Source organism: Jatropha curcas, chromosome 6 (genome assembly GCF_041381405.1).
Source record: "Jatropha curcas cultivar XTBG-Jc1 chromosome 6, XTBG_Jcur_1.0, whole genome shotgun sequence".
In the NCBI taxonomy this organism is placed as follows: domain Eukaryota; kingdom Viridiplantae; phylum Streptophyta; class Magnoliopsida; order Malpighiales; family Euphorbiaceae; genus Jatropha; species Jatropha curcas.
Genome location: NC_143156.1, coordinates 27,998,771 through 28,016,000, shown reverse-complemented (window position 1 = coordinate 28,016,000; position 17,230 = coordinate 27,998,771). Strand labels below are relative to the sequence as shown.

The 17,230-nt window shown below is 34.2% G+C and overlaps 3 protein-coding genes across 3 annotated transcripts; 2 read left to right on the top strand and 1 right to left on the bottom strand.

Annotated features, from left to right (window-relative positions):
* The first annotated feature begins 2,521 nt into the window (after positions 1–2,521).
* Positions 2,522–4,625, top strand: LOC105647315 (AT-hook motif nuclear-localized protein 15). Its single transcript, XM_012233348.4, has 2 exons — positions 2,522–2,733; positions 3,333–4,625. Exon 2 carries the CDS (start codon positions 3,348–3,350, stop codon positions 4,371–4,373), a length of 1,026 nt encoding a protein of 341 aa, XP_012088738.1. The 5' UTR covers positions 2,522–2,733; positions 3,333–3,347; the 3' UTR covers positions 4,374–4,625.
* A 5,602-nt stretch (positions 4,626–10,227) lies between these two features.
* Positions 10,228–15,263, top strand: PUR4 (purine biosynthesis 4). Its single transcript, XM_012233360.4, has 4 exons — positions 10,228–10,379; positions 10,502–10,556; positions 10,740–14,941; positions 15,026–15,263. The coding sequence occupies exons 2-3, from the start codon at positions 10,512–10,514 to the stop codon at positions 14,934–14,936; spliced, it is 4,242 nt and encodes a 1,413-aa protein (XP_012088750.1). The 5' UTR covers positions 10,228–10,379; positions 10,502–10,511; the 3' UTR covers positions 14,937–14,941; positions 15,026–15,263.
* Positions 15,264–16,138: 875 nt separating this feature from the next.
* On the bottom strand, positions 16,139–17,177 carry LOC105649383 (LOB domain-containing protein 33). Its single transcript, XM_012236017.4, has 2 exons — positions 16,874–17,177; positions 16,139–16,765 (listed from the first exon to the last, which is right to left on the bottom strand). Exons 1-2 carry the CDS (start codon positions 17,150–17,152, stop codon positions 16,403–16,405), a joined length of 642 nt encoding a protein of 213 aa, XP_012091407.1. The 5' UTR covers positions 17,153–17,177; the 3' UTR covers positions 16,139–16,402.
* Positions 17,178–17,230: the final 53 nt, after the last annotated feature.

The following is a 17,230-nucleotide window of genomic DNA, read 5'->3' as shown; positions in this document are numbered from 1 at the left end:
ATTAAGTTTAAAAATTTTAATTCGATTAGAAAACAAACTCAAACTGAACCGGTTGAAGTATAAATTATATATAATCACCTATTATATTGTATGAATTTGATTGGCGATATCATGAATATTCTACTAGGTACGCTTTATTAAACGTATTTAGTTGCAATTTTATTCATGTAATTTCGCATATACAATACTTTTTATTAATAAAAAATGTAAAGGAATAAAATAAAAGTAAATAATAAAATTTTAAACGAATTTGAAGGTAGATATTTAAATGAATTTATTACATATTAAAATAATAATCTGAAGAAATTCATCCCGATTAGTTCAAAATTCGCCATCTCTAAACGGGACTAGAGATTTCTGAGTGTGAAGAACGGGATGGACATAAACCACCGGCAACTTGCCCCATTGCCAGTCCAAGAGGCAACAAGGAAGATAATCCATGATAACGGAATATAAGAGTCAATACAGAGTCTGATTTTGATGTCACGTCGAGCGAAGGAGAAGATGGCGGACGAATTTCACATCAGACAGATAAGAAAATGGGTGTGAAGTTTATAAGCGTGGGAGCTTTTTACGTTCTGGTAGACTAATAATCTTTTGAAAAGAAGGAGATGTTAGGTAGGTGCTCGGTTTTCGGTGGCCTTTGTAATAGTGTAACTGTGTATTAGAGGCAAAGACGTTGGCTTTCGATCGGCTGTCGGGCCATGTAAACACTGACGTATTCCCACTCTCTATCTCTCTGCACTTTTAACCCCACACAGAATGGAAAGTCATCTTTGAAAGAAATTCTATGAGCACTATAAATGGAACCAAAACCAATTTGGCTTTTTTTTCTATGCTCTTCCTTATCATTACCATCGAAGACCTCCAACACTACCCAACAAAAATAATTCAACTTGCTAAAATTCATGGTTTATCAAAATAAAATTTTTAATCTCCATTTATTTTTAAAAAATTTTTCAGATCGTTTATGTTTATAGTGTTTAAGAAAATATTTTTTATAATCAAAGGAAAGATTATGTTTTTTAAAAGAAAACTACTTTTTCTTTTTAAAAGATAAAATATTTTTTAAATATTGACCAACTTAATTATATATCATAATTATATAAATACATATTTATTATATATTATTAATTATTAATAATATTTTATTACAAAAAAATTATTAGTAATAGTTACTACTCCCTTCGGTTTGGATACTTTAAAGCGTACTAAATGCTATTTTTTCAATATTGTCCTTATTTATATTAAATGCGATAAATATTTTTACGAGTAATTATTAATTTTAAGATAAAAGATAATTTAGTCAATTTATGATTTATTTTGTTATAAAGAGAATTAATTACTTATTTAATCGTTGTGCAAAAACTTTAAATAATTTGCCAATCAGATGATGGTCTGGTTGATATTTTCACTTATGTGAGGAGTACGAAGTCTTGAGTTCGAGTCCTCTCGACCACAGTTGAATAGTCTTTAGTGTTATTTCGGCCCTTAAAAGCGTATAATGAATTAAAAAACTTTAAACAATTTATATTTTGGCTCTATCATCATTACATTTTATCTCATATTTAATTCATTAAATTAAAAATATTAATATTTTTAATTATATTTATTTGAAAATATTTTAATAATAAATTATTTTTGAAAACTATTAAGATTTAATGTTGAAATGCATATATTAATGAAGATTGATTTACTTAGATATTATATTGGTTTATCAACAGACAAAATTAATAAAAAAAATAAAATTTTCCAAAATAAATATAATTTTTATCATTTTTTGAAAAAATAAGGTTAAATTAAAAAAATTATTTTAATTAATATAATTTATAAATGAACTTATAAACTCGGTTTAAACACGTATAATGCTAATATATGGTATGAAAATCACAATTAGCAATTTGTTGAAGAAAGTGGGTGAGATGCATCTATTATGGTATGTGTTTGATGAGTGGTGTGGGCATAGGTAATTGGTGAGATCTTTTATGGTATGTGTTTGTTGGGTACAGAGTAGAAAAGCTCATTCTACTAGAAGACCACAGAACCATTTAACAACTCAGTAGACAACCCAAAACCACTCTCTGCAAAACCGCACGAATCCTTATCGTACGCCCAGCTTCTTTTTTAACGTACGCCCACAACTTGCACAGCAGCTCTTTTTGAATGTCAAAATCCCATTTTGCCCCATGAATTATATAGACTTGGTCACTCTTATTTTAAATAAAATCAATTGACTCCCTTAATTTTAACTTTCTTATCAAATGGATCCAATTGAAAGTACCTGAGACCATCCGGTTCGTAGAAGATAATAAATTGTTTTTACTTTTTTTATTAATTTTATTTTATACACATGCCATTTGTCATCATATAATTGGTTGTATTGTTGGCAGATGAAGCCATATTACCTTTACTAATTTTTCACTGCAATGGTTTCGTCAGTTGCGGTTAAATTTTATCTTAATAGAACCAAAATAAGTAATAAAGTTGGATAAATTAATACTGCAAGTCTTCAATTGACCAAAGTTATATATTTCGTGGGGCAAAATGGGTTTTGCTTTCTTCTCGAGGACACCTACTTTCTAGCTAGAAAAACACAGAGGCTCCACTGCTCTTTGCCGACTTGCCTCACTAACCTGACTCTGTTCAGGAAAACATACGGAGAAAGTGGAAAAATAGTTTCTTTAGATTAACCAGAAGCTTTACACTATTACTGCTCACGTATTCATGTAGCAGGTGAGTTAGTTTCCATTGCCATAGGTGTGTTTTTGTTTTGAAAGAGCTTTATGTGGAGGAGGTGACCTTTTTTTTTTTTTGTGAAGTATTGTGGTTCGATTTAAAGCTGATTGAGGATTAGATCTCTTATGAGTTGTTGGGTTTTGAGAAATGGGTTTTGGCTTTTTTGGTTGTTGGATCTGATTCTTTTTTTTTTTTTTTTTTTTTTTTTTTTTTTTTTGAACTTGGAAGTTAATGGTTAGGGTTTTTGATATTCATGCAAAACAAAAGAAACCCATATGTTGTTATTATCTGGGTTTCGTTGATTCTTTGGGTGAGGAATAAAAGATAAGGTTTTGGAATTGTATGTTATATATATATCTATGTTCTTTGTTTTTGGAGATCTCAAGTAAGATAAAAATAAAAGGTGATGAGCTATATTTACACTATCTAGTCTAGTTTCCATTGATGTGTGCTTGTCGTTTTCTGATTCAAACAATGCATTGGTGATGGAGTGAGACAGAAAAAGATAAATAGTGACAATACAAGAAGCATCTTTTCTTTCTTTCTTTCCTTTTTTGGGTTCTTTAATTTTCTTTGCTTTTCTTTTTTGGTTCTAGTTTCAAGAATCAAACATGGCAAATCGCTGGTGGGCAGGAAATGTTGCCACGAGAGGTATTGATCCAATCTCTCCATCTCCATCTCTTCATCTAAGAAACCCAGAGGAAGATGCTGCTGGTTTCAGTCGGTTGGGTTCAAGAAGAGAACAAGATTATATTGACAATACCAAAACAAACACCACCAATAGTATTAATAGCCCTAAAACTGTCTCCATTACCACCACCCCTACCCAAAACCAAGAAGAACAGGAAGACAGCAGAGACAACAACCAAGAATCTGAAGATCTTAATACAGCTCTTGAAACCATTGAACCAGGTGGCGGCGGCAGCTCGTCTCGCAGACCTAGAGGCCGCCCACCTGGTTCAAAGAATAAACCAAAACCACCCGTTGTCATTACTAAAGAAAGCCCTAATTCTCTCCGCAGCCATGTCCTTGAAATCAGCTCAGGCAGTGATATTGCAGAGAGCATTTCTAATTTTGCTCAACGCCGCCACCGTGGAGTTTCAATTCTTAGTGGAAGTGGGATAGTAACTAATGTTACTCTTAGGCAACCTGCAGCGCCTGGTGGGGTTATTACTCTTCATGGAAGGTTTGAAATTTTATCCTTATCAGGTTCATTTCTGCCTGCTCCTTCGCCTCCAGGTGCAACAGGGCTGACTGTATATTTGGCTGGTGGGCAAGGTCAGGTGGTAGGAGGGACAGTGGTGGGTCAATTGGTGGCTGCAGGGCCAGTAATGGTGATAGCTGCAACATTTAGTAACGCTACTTTTGAAAGGTTGCCATTAGAAGAAGAACAGGACGGGCAGCAATTGCAGCAACAGCAGCAAGTGACTTCAGGGACTAATGCTGCTGCTGCTGGTGGCAGCAGTGGTAGCGGCGGTAGTGGTGGTGCTAATAATTCAGGGTCTCAATCCTCTCAGCCTATAGCCGAGGCTGGTTCAATGCCTGTATTCAATTTGCCTCCTAACTTGCTACCCAATGGGCAAATGCCACATGAGGTGTTTTGGGCTCCTCCTCCTAGACCACCTCCCTCTTTTTGAGAGAGAGCGGAGGTAGAGTTGTTAGTTTGGATTAGCTGACTTGATATAGTGATATGTGCAAAAAGTGTTCTTTCTGGACAGTTTCATGTAAGCATAGCAAGGAAAGGTAGGACTTTTTGGATTAGTTCTTGTGAAAAAAAAGAAAAAAATAGCTACCTTTGATCAAACAGGTTTCGCTGTGTGTTAAAACTTGTGGAAGAATCTGTTAATTTTCTCTCTAATCAAAGTTCCTTTTAATTATTTTTGGAAGAACATTCGTATTCATTTGTTTTTGTAGGAAAAGAAGCATATTCAAGAACTCAAGTTGGTGTAAAATGGAAATTTTTATGGCAGGAATCAGAGAAATCAAAAACTCGTTCTTTTTCTTTCTTATGGTAAGCATTTTACTTTACTTTTCTGCATGGAATTGAATGATTATACTGTGAAATTGAGAAAAGTCAAAAGAATTTCAAGTTAGGTGTCAATTTGATCGTAATTAATAATACTTCAGACACGGATAGTAGTGGGGTTGATTCTTGCCCCTTGCCTTAAAATGGATGGTTTGGCTAACTGTTAAATGGCATTGAATTCAAATATTTCTACTTCAGTTCAAATAGATGTAGTTCCCAAAATGAGCTGTACCACTGCAAGTTGATTTTAATAGTTACACCTTCTGATGTGGGTACTTTATTTGACAGAAGGGACCCTTTCCGTCCAAATATCGCCAGTTTGACACATGACCTCTTTTTGTATTACCATTTGAAAGCCATATAAGTACAATTCAGCTTTTAACTCTATTATGCTTGTATTAGTGTTTAGCTTTCCATTTTCTACCGCCCCTGTCTATATGTCCTAAGGTGTGGTGGGATATGTAAATATCTCAACGTAGCCATATGCTATCAGTTTATCATGCCAGGAAAACTTTTGCAGTTCTGCAAATGTGGTAGTTATTTTATCGTCCCTCATGGAGATTCCATTATAGTTTGGATCTTGGTTGGACTATTAAGAGGTTTCGAATTTGAATCCTCGTATGGACGGTTTGTATAGCTCATCCAGTGAAATAAAAAAAAATGTCCCCTTTAGGATCTAGGGTACGAGCTCTTATTTGTTAATATGAAGATGTTTACTCAATGATTTAACAATGGATGATGCAAAATAAATTAATATGAATGAATCTTTCAATATGTTTCTTTAAGTAATTGGGTTTGTTGTGATTAATTTCTTGTCATTAATTTTTGTCTAGTTAACATAAGATAATGTAATAATATCAAAATGCTGACTGTTTAAGTGTCTAACTATTATGTGAAAGTGAAATATTGAAAAGAGACCATGTCTTTACTGTAGTTTCTGCTTGACATAGATTAGAGGATATGGTGTAATAACAGTTACAACTTGGATTCTCAATCAATTATTGTAATTTTATGTGATTGTTTAGTCTTATGTATGATTATTAATTTCTCAAATGTGATTGAATAAGAAAGGGAGAGCGAGTAATCTTGAAATTTACCTCTTACAGTGGCTTTAAGCTGACTATAATAGTAATCATGAGATATACATGCATGGTGAGTTTATTCCATTTATTTAGTATTTGTGTTGGTTAAAGTAGTTCTGGGTTAGTCACCAGTTAGGACTTTTGAGCCACATTTTTACTTTTTTTGGTCAAAGGTAGTTGATGTAATCACAAAGACTTGGAAGTTTTTCAAGGTAGTAGATAGATATTGAAAGGAAGATCAACAAGTGTCTTCCATCTGTCTGTCTATGAGTGACATTAACTTTCTGCAAATTGTAGGAAAATGATTTAGAACTAAAAGGCAAATTGGATTGATGCTTGTGTCTGAATTGGGAAAAGATGGTTAGAAAATTTTCAATGTTAGATATCGAGGTAAAGTGACATCTTAAGTATTCTTTCTTTGCTTGCTTGATCGAAATGCTGCGTATTAAATGATAATATCGTGAATTATTCTGTAATTGACATGCTTATAGATACAAAGTATTGTTTTTCCAACTTACAATGTTATGAATATTTGTGTTCGGAGTAATTCGGTGTCCGATTTGCAGTTCATTCTTAGAATGCTTGCTACTTCAAAGTACCAAAAAAAAAAAAAAAAAAAAAAAAAAAAAAAAAAAAAAAAAAAAAAAAGAAAAAGGGAAGAAGAAGAAGAAGAAGAATGAAAGTGGTTTCGCTATGGACTTTAATGCTCATTTTTTTTTAATGTTATTTTGATATGGTTAAAGGGTTTCTACTTTATTTCAAATTTGATTTGTATGTTAACCAAGTATAGTTTGGTTGGTTTTTTGATTCATGTGAGACGTGAAAAGTTTTGAGTTCAAGTCTTTTTGACTGTAAGAATTTTCACTGATTTAGCGAGTTAAGATCTTTCTCTCAAATTAAAGCTTTGGGAGAGGAAACTTTTGTTAGTCTTGTATTCTTGAAACCTAAATCTTTTCTTCTTCCTTTTTTTTTTTTTTTTTTTTTTTCCTTTCAATTTGGAAATTCTTACAGGAGATGAGGATGATTGAAGCTGTAAAATTGAATTAAACCACAAATTGATAGTTTTATGTGATGTAATTTTTTAAATAGCTTGGTCAATTTAAACTTGGACAATTGTTTTTGGAAAAGTTTGGTGCAGTTTTTATTCAAAAAAACTATTTGAAATTGAATTAAACCATGGTTATATGAATATAAAAATTAAATGTTTACGAACAAAACAAGGTAAATTTACAGTTTTTTTTTTTTAAAAAGGTAAATTTTATTAGTTGACAAATTTGAAAATCTAAATTTTTAGTTTAAAAAAATATTGACAAAATTAAAAACTTAAATTTTAATGTTCTCCATCTAAACATTATCTATATTTGCTTTTGTATTCAGAATCACAAATTCATTCTCGTCTTTCATTTTATTTTTCAACTTACTAATTTTCATAATAAAAATTTTTAATTTTTAATTTGTTATTATTGAGTTTTTCATTAATATTTTTGTTTATATTTATGATTAACATAGTTTCATTAAAGTATTTTCAAATGGAGAAATGACAAATATATTTTTTATTATTCACCAAATGTGACATCCCATTCTTTATTCTAAACAAACAAGGCCTGCACATTTCCCACTTGATCTTTCTGTTGAAGCTTGTCGACAGCAATTTGACTTGGGTCATGAATTGTTTGCCACTTACGACAAAAGTTAGCATTTGCGAAAGTCTCACGTATTTTTCTCTCTTACGTTCCTCTTCTATGAATGACTTCAAAACATGTATGTATTTATTTATAAATGTACTTTTCACTTTTGAAATAAATTTAAAATTGAAAATCTATTTATTTTTATTTTTTAAAATATCATTGATATAATAATTTTAGAAAGCAAGAATGATTGTTAGTTTTGCCATAAAATTTTTAGTTATTTGAATTTGTGAAATTCATTTAAAAATTTTACTTTTTTTTTTTAATAGAAATTGATTTAGTTATATTCAAATCCATATAAGTGAAGTTTTCATTTTCTTTTTATATCAAATATTAAAATTCAAAATCTAAAAAAAATTATAAATTCATTGTCTTAAAATTCTAAGTTAAAATAATAGTGTTAAACTCATTTTTATTCCTTGGCCTTGATCGACAGCAGTGTTTAAAGTAGTATTTAGTATTTTGATAGGATTGAAACACTTTTGGTAATACAATTTTTACCTTAGTGTTTAGAGTTTGAGACAATATTTTATGAAACGTTGTGTTATCTTTATTAAGTTTTTTTATAATTTTTTCATGACACTTATACCCATCACTTGTCTTTACATTATTCCTCGCTTTTTAATCAAATAATTATTTATACCAAAACCTTTTATTCTAAACCGCTATATAATTATTAACCATTAACAGCTAACAATTGATAAAAGCTATTAAAAGAGCTAAATTTACCGAATAAACTCCTTCACATCTCTCATTAATTAAACTTTTTTTTTCTTTATGGGAAGAGAAGAAGGGCCTAGTGGACATGGTGACAAAAAAAAAAAAAAAAAAACACCTTTGCTTTTCATTTTCAAAAGTGGGAGTACTTTTTGAAATTTATATATCAATTAATTCAATGCTTATGGGCTCCATAATGAGGTCCTTAAGGCTTAATGTTTATTTTAATTTTATGTATCATTTTCTTGATATGAAACAATGATTTTCATCTAAATATATACATATATAGATAAAATCTTCATGAAGAAAACTTTTTGTACATAAACAGGGCCGTAAATAAGTCCAATTGAGCTAATTTTGAATTTGACTTCATAATAATATACTTGAATTTAAACTCAGTTTGAGCTTTATTCGAATTTAAAAAATTAAATTTGAGTTGAATTCATTTATAATTTATATTTATTTGTTTTACTATTTTACAGATTCAAACTCAAATTTATTTATCAAATGAGCTTAATTTTAATCCATTAAATTCATAGAATGAATTTTTCAAATCAAGTCTCTAAAAAGTCACAAGCGATATAATTTTGCTAATTTAGAGCTCTAATTATTGGATATCTATCTTTGTTAACTTATGCTTAAAATTATCATTGAAACAACAAGTAATGGGAAATAATTATTCCTTGAAAGTTGAAACCCCAAGATTTAAAGAAATTTTTTAACCCTGTTTTTTTTTTAAAAAAAAAAAAAAAATTGAAGTGTGTAGATTTTTATTTGCTGAACGCATTTGGTTGGGGATAAGTGAACTTGGAAACTTAGATTTTCTGGGAAGCGATGAATTTGATTATGTTTGGTGTTCAAAAATAAAGAATTTCCCGGTCCGTACCAGAAGTTACTTTCTCTCTTTAATCTAAGGAAGTGCACTTCCTGACCTCTAGAATTTAACCATCTCCATCTTGCCATTTTAATAAATTATTTCAATTGTTATATTTAAATTCATGGTATGAGTATATTGTTATTTTATATATAAAATTTCATTAACATAATTTTATTTTGTGGGAATTTAATATATCAACTAAATATATTCACACTGTACTTTTTAAAAAGGAACTTTCTTAGAACTTTATTTCGTGAGAAATGAACTGTTCGAAAAGTAGTTGAATTTTAACCAAATGAAGCCTGAGGATATTTTTCTTATTGGGTAACTAATTAACACATTTTTCATCCGAAATTGGAAGTTAAGTATGATGAATGTCAGTTACTAAAAACAATTGAAAGTTACCAACTTTTTTCATATTATAGTTGGAAAAAAAATTAATATAGCATGACAAAAAGCTTCTGAAAATGCTAGTAAAAATTTAATACGATGTTCCGTTTGTTTCCGAAAAGTAATTTGCACGAAAATAACTTGCTAAAAAATATTTTTATGAAAAATATTTTTCAAATACTTATTTTTCATTGTTTAGATGTAATATTGAAAATTAGTTAAAAATATTAAAATTTTTATTTCATAAGACCATAGAAAATATTAATAATAATAGAAATTTTATAATTTAAAAATTTTATTGTTAAATATACGAAGAATGAAAAAATATGTAAATTATGAACCGGTAGTAAATGGTGCAAAAAATATGTAAATTATATAAGCCGTCGGTAGCCGGTGGTGATGGTCGGTGGTAAATGATGATATATGTTAGTGACTATGATGATTAATAAATTAGAAAAATATGAATTTATAAGATTTGTCAATATCCGAAAAATATTTTACTTTCTAAAAAATGAAAAGTTAATTTTTTTAAAAAATAACTTAATTTTTTTTTAATCTGAAAAATTATTTTTTTATAAATTATTTTACGAAAACAAACCGTGAGTTTGAAAAAGATAAAAAAAAAAAAAGCCTTTTTTTTAAAGGAAAAAAAAAAATACGAACAATCCACGAAAATTGAGACGCAGATTCTCTCCACCAATAACTATAATAATAATACAAAAAAATCAGTCAGATTCTCAAGAAGAAAACTTTACTCAGGCCAAAAGTAGGGTTTTACCAATACACTGCAAAACCCTAGTACTATCTCTGTCTCTCCCCCCTCTTTCTAATACACAATTGCGATTCTAGTCGCAGACAACGAGGTACTTTCTGTTTTCCTGTGTTTTTGAAATTTTACTCCTCCAGTCGCCTCTTCTTTTTTCTGTTTGTAATCATTATTATCGTTGTTGAATTTTTGTTTCTGATTTCTAATTGGTTTACATAGGTTTTGTATAATGGTTGGTGCCCAAGAGATCACTGCTGCAACTCAATTGTTGCAAGTAAGTGCTTTATTTTAACGCTGCTTTCTTTTTGGTTAGTGAAAATTATGTTCTTCTGTTATTCTGTTTCGCTATCATTTGATTAGAACCTGCATTTTTTATGCTTCATTGTTGGTTTGAATTATAAGCTTAAGTTATAAATCGATTTTCATATGTGGGTTCTTATTTGGATTTTCATTGCAGGATGTCTCTAGGCAAACTCTGTTTATGCAGAAAGATTTGCCTATTAATCGGCGAAATCAGTTGCTATGGGGTACACTTCATAGTCATAAGACCCCTTTGGGTGCATTTAATAATAGAGGTGTTTCATTGAGGTGTCGCGCTCAATCAAAGCCCAGAGCAGTGGTTTCTGGTTTGACTAGCAGTGTTGATGAGCAATCTAGTTTGATTGAAAAGACTGCCCAAGAAATTCTCCATTTCTATCGGGTGCCATTGATTCAAGACAGTGCAACTCTTGAATTGCTTAAGTTGGCTCAAAGAAAAATCTCCCATGAGATTGTTGGGTTGCAGACTGAGCAATGTTTTAATATTGGGCTTCAATCTGAAATTTCGAGTGAGAAGAAGCTTGGGGTCCTTAAGTGGATTCTTCAGGAAACATATGAGCCGGAAAATTTTGGTACTGAGAGCTTTCTTGAAAAGAAGAAAAAAGCAGGATTGAATACTGTGATAGTTGAGGTCGGGCCTAGGTTGTCTTTTACAACTGCTTGGTCTTCAAATGCTGTGTCTATTTGTGGTGCTTGTGGGTTAACGGAAGTGACTCGAATGGAACGGTCGAGGAGGTACTTGCTGTATAGCAAGGGAGTATTGCAAGAAGATCAAATTAATGCGTTTGCTGAATTGGTCCATGATAGGATGACTGAATGTATTTATACCAAGAAGCTGACATCTTTTGGGACTAATGTTGTTCCTGAGGAAGTTCGGTTTGTGCCTGTTATGGAGAGGGGGAGGAAGGCTTTGGAAGAGATTAATCAGGAGATGGGTTTGGCTTTTGATGAACAAGATTTACAGTATTATGCTAGGTTGTTCATGGAGGATATCAAGCGGGATCCTACAACTGTAGAATTGTTTGACATTGCACAATCCAATAGTGAGCATAGTAGGCACTGGTTTTTTACTGGTAAGATTGTTATTGATGGAAAGCCCATGGATAGAACTCTTATGCAGATTGTGAAGAGCACTTTGCAGGCGAATCCAAATAATTCTGTTATTGGTTTCAAGGATAATTCTAGTGCAATTAAGGGCTTTCATGTAATTGTATTGCGGCCGGTACAGCCTGGTTTGCCATGTCCACTGATGGCAATCACTCGCGACCTCGATATTTTATTCACAGCTGAGACCCATAATTTTCCTTGTGCTGTGGCACCTTATCCTGGGGCAGAGACAGGTGCTGGGGGTAGAATCAGGGATACTCATGCAACAGGTATGGGTTCATTGATTATTGCAGGTGTAGCTGGTTACTGTGTTGGGAACCTGATGATTGAGGGGTCTTATGCTCCATGGGAAGATAATTCTTTTGTGTATCCATCAAACTTGGCATCACCTCTGCAGATTCTTATTGATTCTAGCAATGGGGCATCAGATTATGGAAACAAATTTGGCGAGCCATTGATTCAGGGTTATACTAGAACTTTTGGAATGAGAATGCCAAGTGGGGAGAGACGAGAGTGGGTGAAGCCAATTATGTTTAGTGCAGGTATTGGACAGATTGATCACACCCACATAACAAAAGGAGAGCCTGACATTGGTATGTTGGTTGTAAAGATTGGAGGCCCTGCATATCGTATTGGAATGGGAGGTGGGGCTGCATCGAGTATGGTGAGTGGCCAGAATGACGCAGAGCTTGATTTTAATGCTGTACAGCGTGGAGATGCTGAAATGGCACAAAAACTCTATCGTGTTGTTCGTGCCTGTGTTGAGTTGGGGGAGAACAATCCAATTATCAGCATCCATGATCAGGGAGCTGGTGGGAATTGTAATGTTGTCAAGGAAATTATATATCCAAAGGGTGCTGTTATTGACATCCGGAAAATTGTAGTTGGTGATCATACGATGTCTGTTTTGGAGATATGGGGCGCAGAATATCAGGAACAAGATGCAATCTTGGTGAAGCCTGAGTGCCATGATCTTTTACAATCAATTTGTGAAAGAGAAAGGTTGTCAATGGCTGTTATTGGGACAATCAATGGTGAGGGGCGAATTGTTTTGGTAGATAGCTTGGCGATTGAGAAATGCCATTCAAGTGGACTCCCTACTCCCCCTCCAGCTGTGGATCTTGAGCTGGAGAAAGTACTTGGGGATATGCCTCAGAAGACTTTTGAATTCCGTCGTGTGGTTCATGCCCGAGAAGCACTTGACATTGCTCCAGGGATCACAGTGATGGAAGTGTTGAAGAGGGTATTAAGACTTCCTTCTATATGTTCGAAGCGCTTCTTGACAACAAAAGTGGATAGATGTGTTACAGGTCTTGTAGCACAGCAGCAAACTGTTGGTCCTTTGCAGATTACACTTGCTGATGTTGCTGTTGTTGCTCAGACTTACACCGGCTTGACTGGAGGTGCATGCGCAATTGGAGAGCAGCCAATCAAAGGTCTGATTAATCCAAAGGCAATGGCAAGATTGGCTGTTGGAGAAGCACTCACAAATCTAGTTTGGGCTAAGGTTACTTCCCTGTCTGATGTCAAAGCAAGCGGAAATTGGATGTATGCTGCCAAGCTTGATGGAGAAGGGGCAGACATGTTTGATGCTGCCACAGCTCTTTCTGAAGCTATGATTGAACTTGGTATTGCTATTGATGGGGGAAAGGACAGTCTGTCAATGGCTGCCCATGCAGGTGGTGAGGTTGTTAAGGCCCCTGGTAATCTTGTTATCAGTGTGTACGTCACTTGTCCTGACATAACAAAAACGGTAACCCCAGATTTGAAGTTGGGAGACGATGGTGTGTTGCTTCACATTGATTTGGCAAAAGGAAAGCGGCGGCTAGGTGCATCTGCTCTTGCTCAAGCCTTCGACCAAATCGGGGATGATTGTCCTGATATTGATGATGTTCCTTATCTCAAAAGCGTATTTGAGGGTGTCCAGAATATTATTGAAGGTGAGCTTATCTCTTCTGGCCATGACATAAGTGATGGTGGACTACTAGTCTGTGCCATGGAGATGGCATTTGCTGGAAATTGTGGCATTGCTATGGACTTGACTTCACAAGGTTACAGTCTCCTCCAAACACTTTTCGCAGAAGAGCCTGGTCTAGTTCTTGAAGTTAGCAGAAAGAATTTAGATGTTGTAATGCAAAAGCTCAATAGCAGGGGGGTTTCTGCTAATATAATTGGACAAGTGACTACCTCACCCTTGATACAACTGAAAGTTGATGGGGTAACTCATCTGAATGAGGAAACTTCTCTCCTTAGAGATATGTGGGAAGAAACCAGTTTTCATCTGGAAAAGTTCCAAAGATTAGCTTCTTGTGTGGACTTGGAGAGAGAAGGTCTGAAATCTAGGAAAGAACCTTTCTGGAAATTGTCATTTACTACTTCTGTAACAGATGATAAATATATGACTGCAACTTCAAAACCAAAAGTGGCTGTGATTCGAGAGGAAGGCAGCAACGGGGATAGAGAGATGGCTGCAGCATTTTATGCTGCTGGTTTTGAACCCTGGGATATTGCAATGTCAGACCTTCTGAAGGGAGCTATATCTCTTCAAGAATTCCGTGGGGTTGTGTTTGTGGGAGGTTTTAGCTATGCTGATGTCCTCGATTCTGCGAAAGGCTGGTCTGCTTCCATTAGATTCAATCAGCCCCTTCTGGATCAATTTCAGGAGTTCTATAAGCGGCCTGATACTTTCAGTCTTGGTGTTTGCAATGGGTGTCAACTCATGGCTCTATTGGGTTGGGTCCCAGGTCCCCAAGTTGGGGGTGCACATGGTGCTGGTGGGGACCCGTCACAACCTAGGTTTATTCACAATGAGTCTGGTCGATTTGAATGCCGCTTTACAAGTGTGAGGATAAATGACTCACCTGCTATAATGTTCAAAGGTATGGAAGGTAGTACGCTTGGTGTGTGGGCTGCCCATGGTGAGGGAAGAGCATATTTCCCTGATGATGGTGTTTTTGATCGCATGATTCATTCAAACTTGGCCCCAGTTAGTTATTGTGATGACGATGGGAATCCTACAGAAGTTTACCCTTTCAATTTGAACGGGTCTCCCCTAGGAGTAGCAGCAGTCTGTTCTGCTGATGGGAGACATCTCGCCATGATGCCTCATCCAGAACGTTGCTTCTTGATGTGGCAGTTTCCATGGTACCCAAAGCACTGGAATTTGGACAAGAAAGGTCCTAGCCCATGGTTAAAGATGTTCCAAAATGCTAGAGAATGGTGCTCATGAGACGGGTTAGTCTCTTTTAATTTAGTTCCTGCTATAGTTTTCTGCATTAATTGATTTCTGATCTCTGATTTTCTTTTTCCAATTTGCAGCATGGATCATGGTTTAGTTCATCAAATGCTACTAAAAGTATACAAAGGTTTCCATTGTCACGGGTGTTGAAAATTTTGAGCTATTTTCATGTTGTTTTTTGCAATATGTTAATGGTTTTTCTTTCACTTGTAATGAGCTAAATGAATAATACTAAATTTTAATTATTATCAATAGATTCCTATGTCCTGTTGTACATATGATGGTTGATTATTATAAAGGACTCTCCATTTTCTTCAAGTTGTTTTTTCTTGTATGATGCATTTTTTTGAGAAGAGCACGGTACAGCTCTTTAGTCACTTAAAAATTGCCGTCTCTGTTTTTTTGTTGACTATCAAAGATAAATTGATGGTGAATATTTCTTTAAACTAATGAAGAGCTACTTTAAATTGCAAAAAAATTTATAAAGGCAATACTTACTGAAGAAACTAAACTTAAATTCTGCAATCCTTGTGATCCTAGTAAGAGATATTTGCCTTTGATCCAAATGCAGAGTTCTTGATGTGTGTACTTTGATTTAAGTGGGAAAAAAAAAATAAAACAAATGCACCATGTGATGGAATATATTTTAGATGATTGTTTTTTATGCTGAAACTGACATAAATCCCATCTCTCAACCTTTAATTCAACATAAGATGATACGAGTAGAAAGCGACTCTTTCAATCGAGAAATTTGTGCGTCTCTTGATGGAAAATAAATGGATATTGGATATGGATCCTAATTTCTTTGAAGTATTTTTATTGGTCGTGTGATGCCATGATATGACAATAGATTTGCAGCAGAAACACACCGAGTTCTATAAAGATGTTCTGTCAAAAAATTCTTGGAGGACTCTACTTTTCATCGCAATAAAACATAAATTTGACCTTGGTTGTATTGTTAAACTAATTTGTCTTGTCATCCATACATGTGATGTATTTCCATGGCTATAAATCCTAAGAAAAATTTCTGCCCCGGTGTGGATATTCTACATCGGTATATTTTAATTTATGAAGCTACCTCTTTGTATTAAATTCTGTGGGTAGATTCTGCTAAATATCTCTTTCTAGCCGCTAAAGTTGGCGGTGATTTTTCTATTTTTAGTAACCTTCCAGTATCAAATTTCTAAACGGGATTCAGATTGTTTATGAATTATGACTATCAACCCACCATCATGGCCATCCAGTTGAGAGTTTGCCTTTGCTAGGCTCAGTATCTATTTTTTTACTGCAGATGTGACAAAAGACATTTTTGTAGACAACAAAAGCTTAGTTCAAACTGGACTAAACCTACATCCTCTTCTTGAAAATTATGGTTATTTACATAATTTTTTCCAGAGCCAAAAGCATGAAGTTGCGCTAGTTGCTAAAAATACTTTTCTTGGTCCCAATTTTCAGCTTCAGTTTGCATTGTTCCCACTGTCCAACCACGCGCAATATGGGGAGAACTCTTGGTCCACTACTTCAAGGAGTCTTTCTAAAGAATTTGGGTGGGAATCACAGAAAAGGTTTTGGTCTTCCCATTCATAACCAGGCAGTTGTACATTCATTTGGCTGTCAAAAGCTTGGTTTCCAGTTGCATATCCTGCATTGTTCACCTGTGCAGCTGGTTGATTCTGGAAATATTGCATGTTGATGGCGTCTTGAAGCGAAGAACAGTTTGGGTTTGAAATTGTTTGTGAACTTCCACGACTGGCAATACCAACTGTGAGATTAGCCATTTGATGCCCAAGAATTTCTATCTCCTCTTGTAAGCTGGCAATCTGCAAGCAAGTCAAAGAATGCATGAATTTGCGTTTTTAGTTAACTGACTTAAATTTAAGGTAATTGTGCAGATGTTGAGGCTGTTGGAGAAATAACATAGAAGGAACCTGTTGTTGGAGTGCAAAAATATGAGCAACACAACCATATATAGGATCCCGCATCCGAGCCAGTGCTTCATATGATATGGTAATAGCAGCATCACTTCGATTCTGTAGAGGTAGGTGCAATAATAGTTTTGAAACATTACTTGCTCCGAACACCTTGTGCACTGCTGCAAAATGGGTTGCAGCCTGTTCATAACAGAAGTAAGGTGCAAAAACACACTCACTCGTGCACTTTCTTCTTAGGAACTTGCATGCTCCACAGGAAGAGCCCAGGCCTGTCATTGTCCTATGCTTTTTTCGCTTATCTGTGTCAAACTGATTTTGCTTGTACTTGGGCTGTGTTTCGTTTAGGAACTAGTG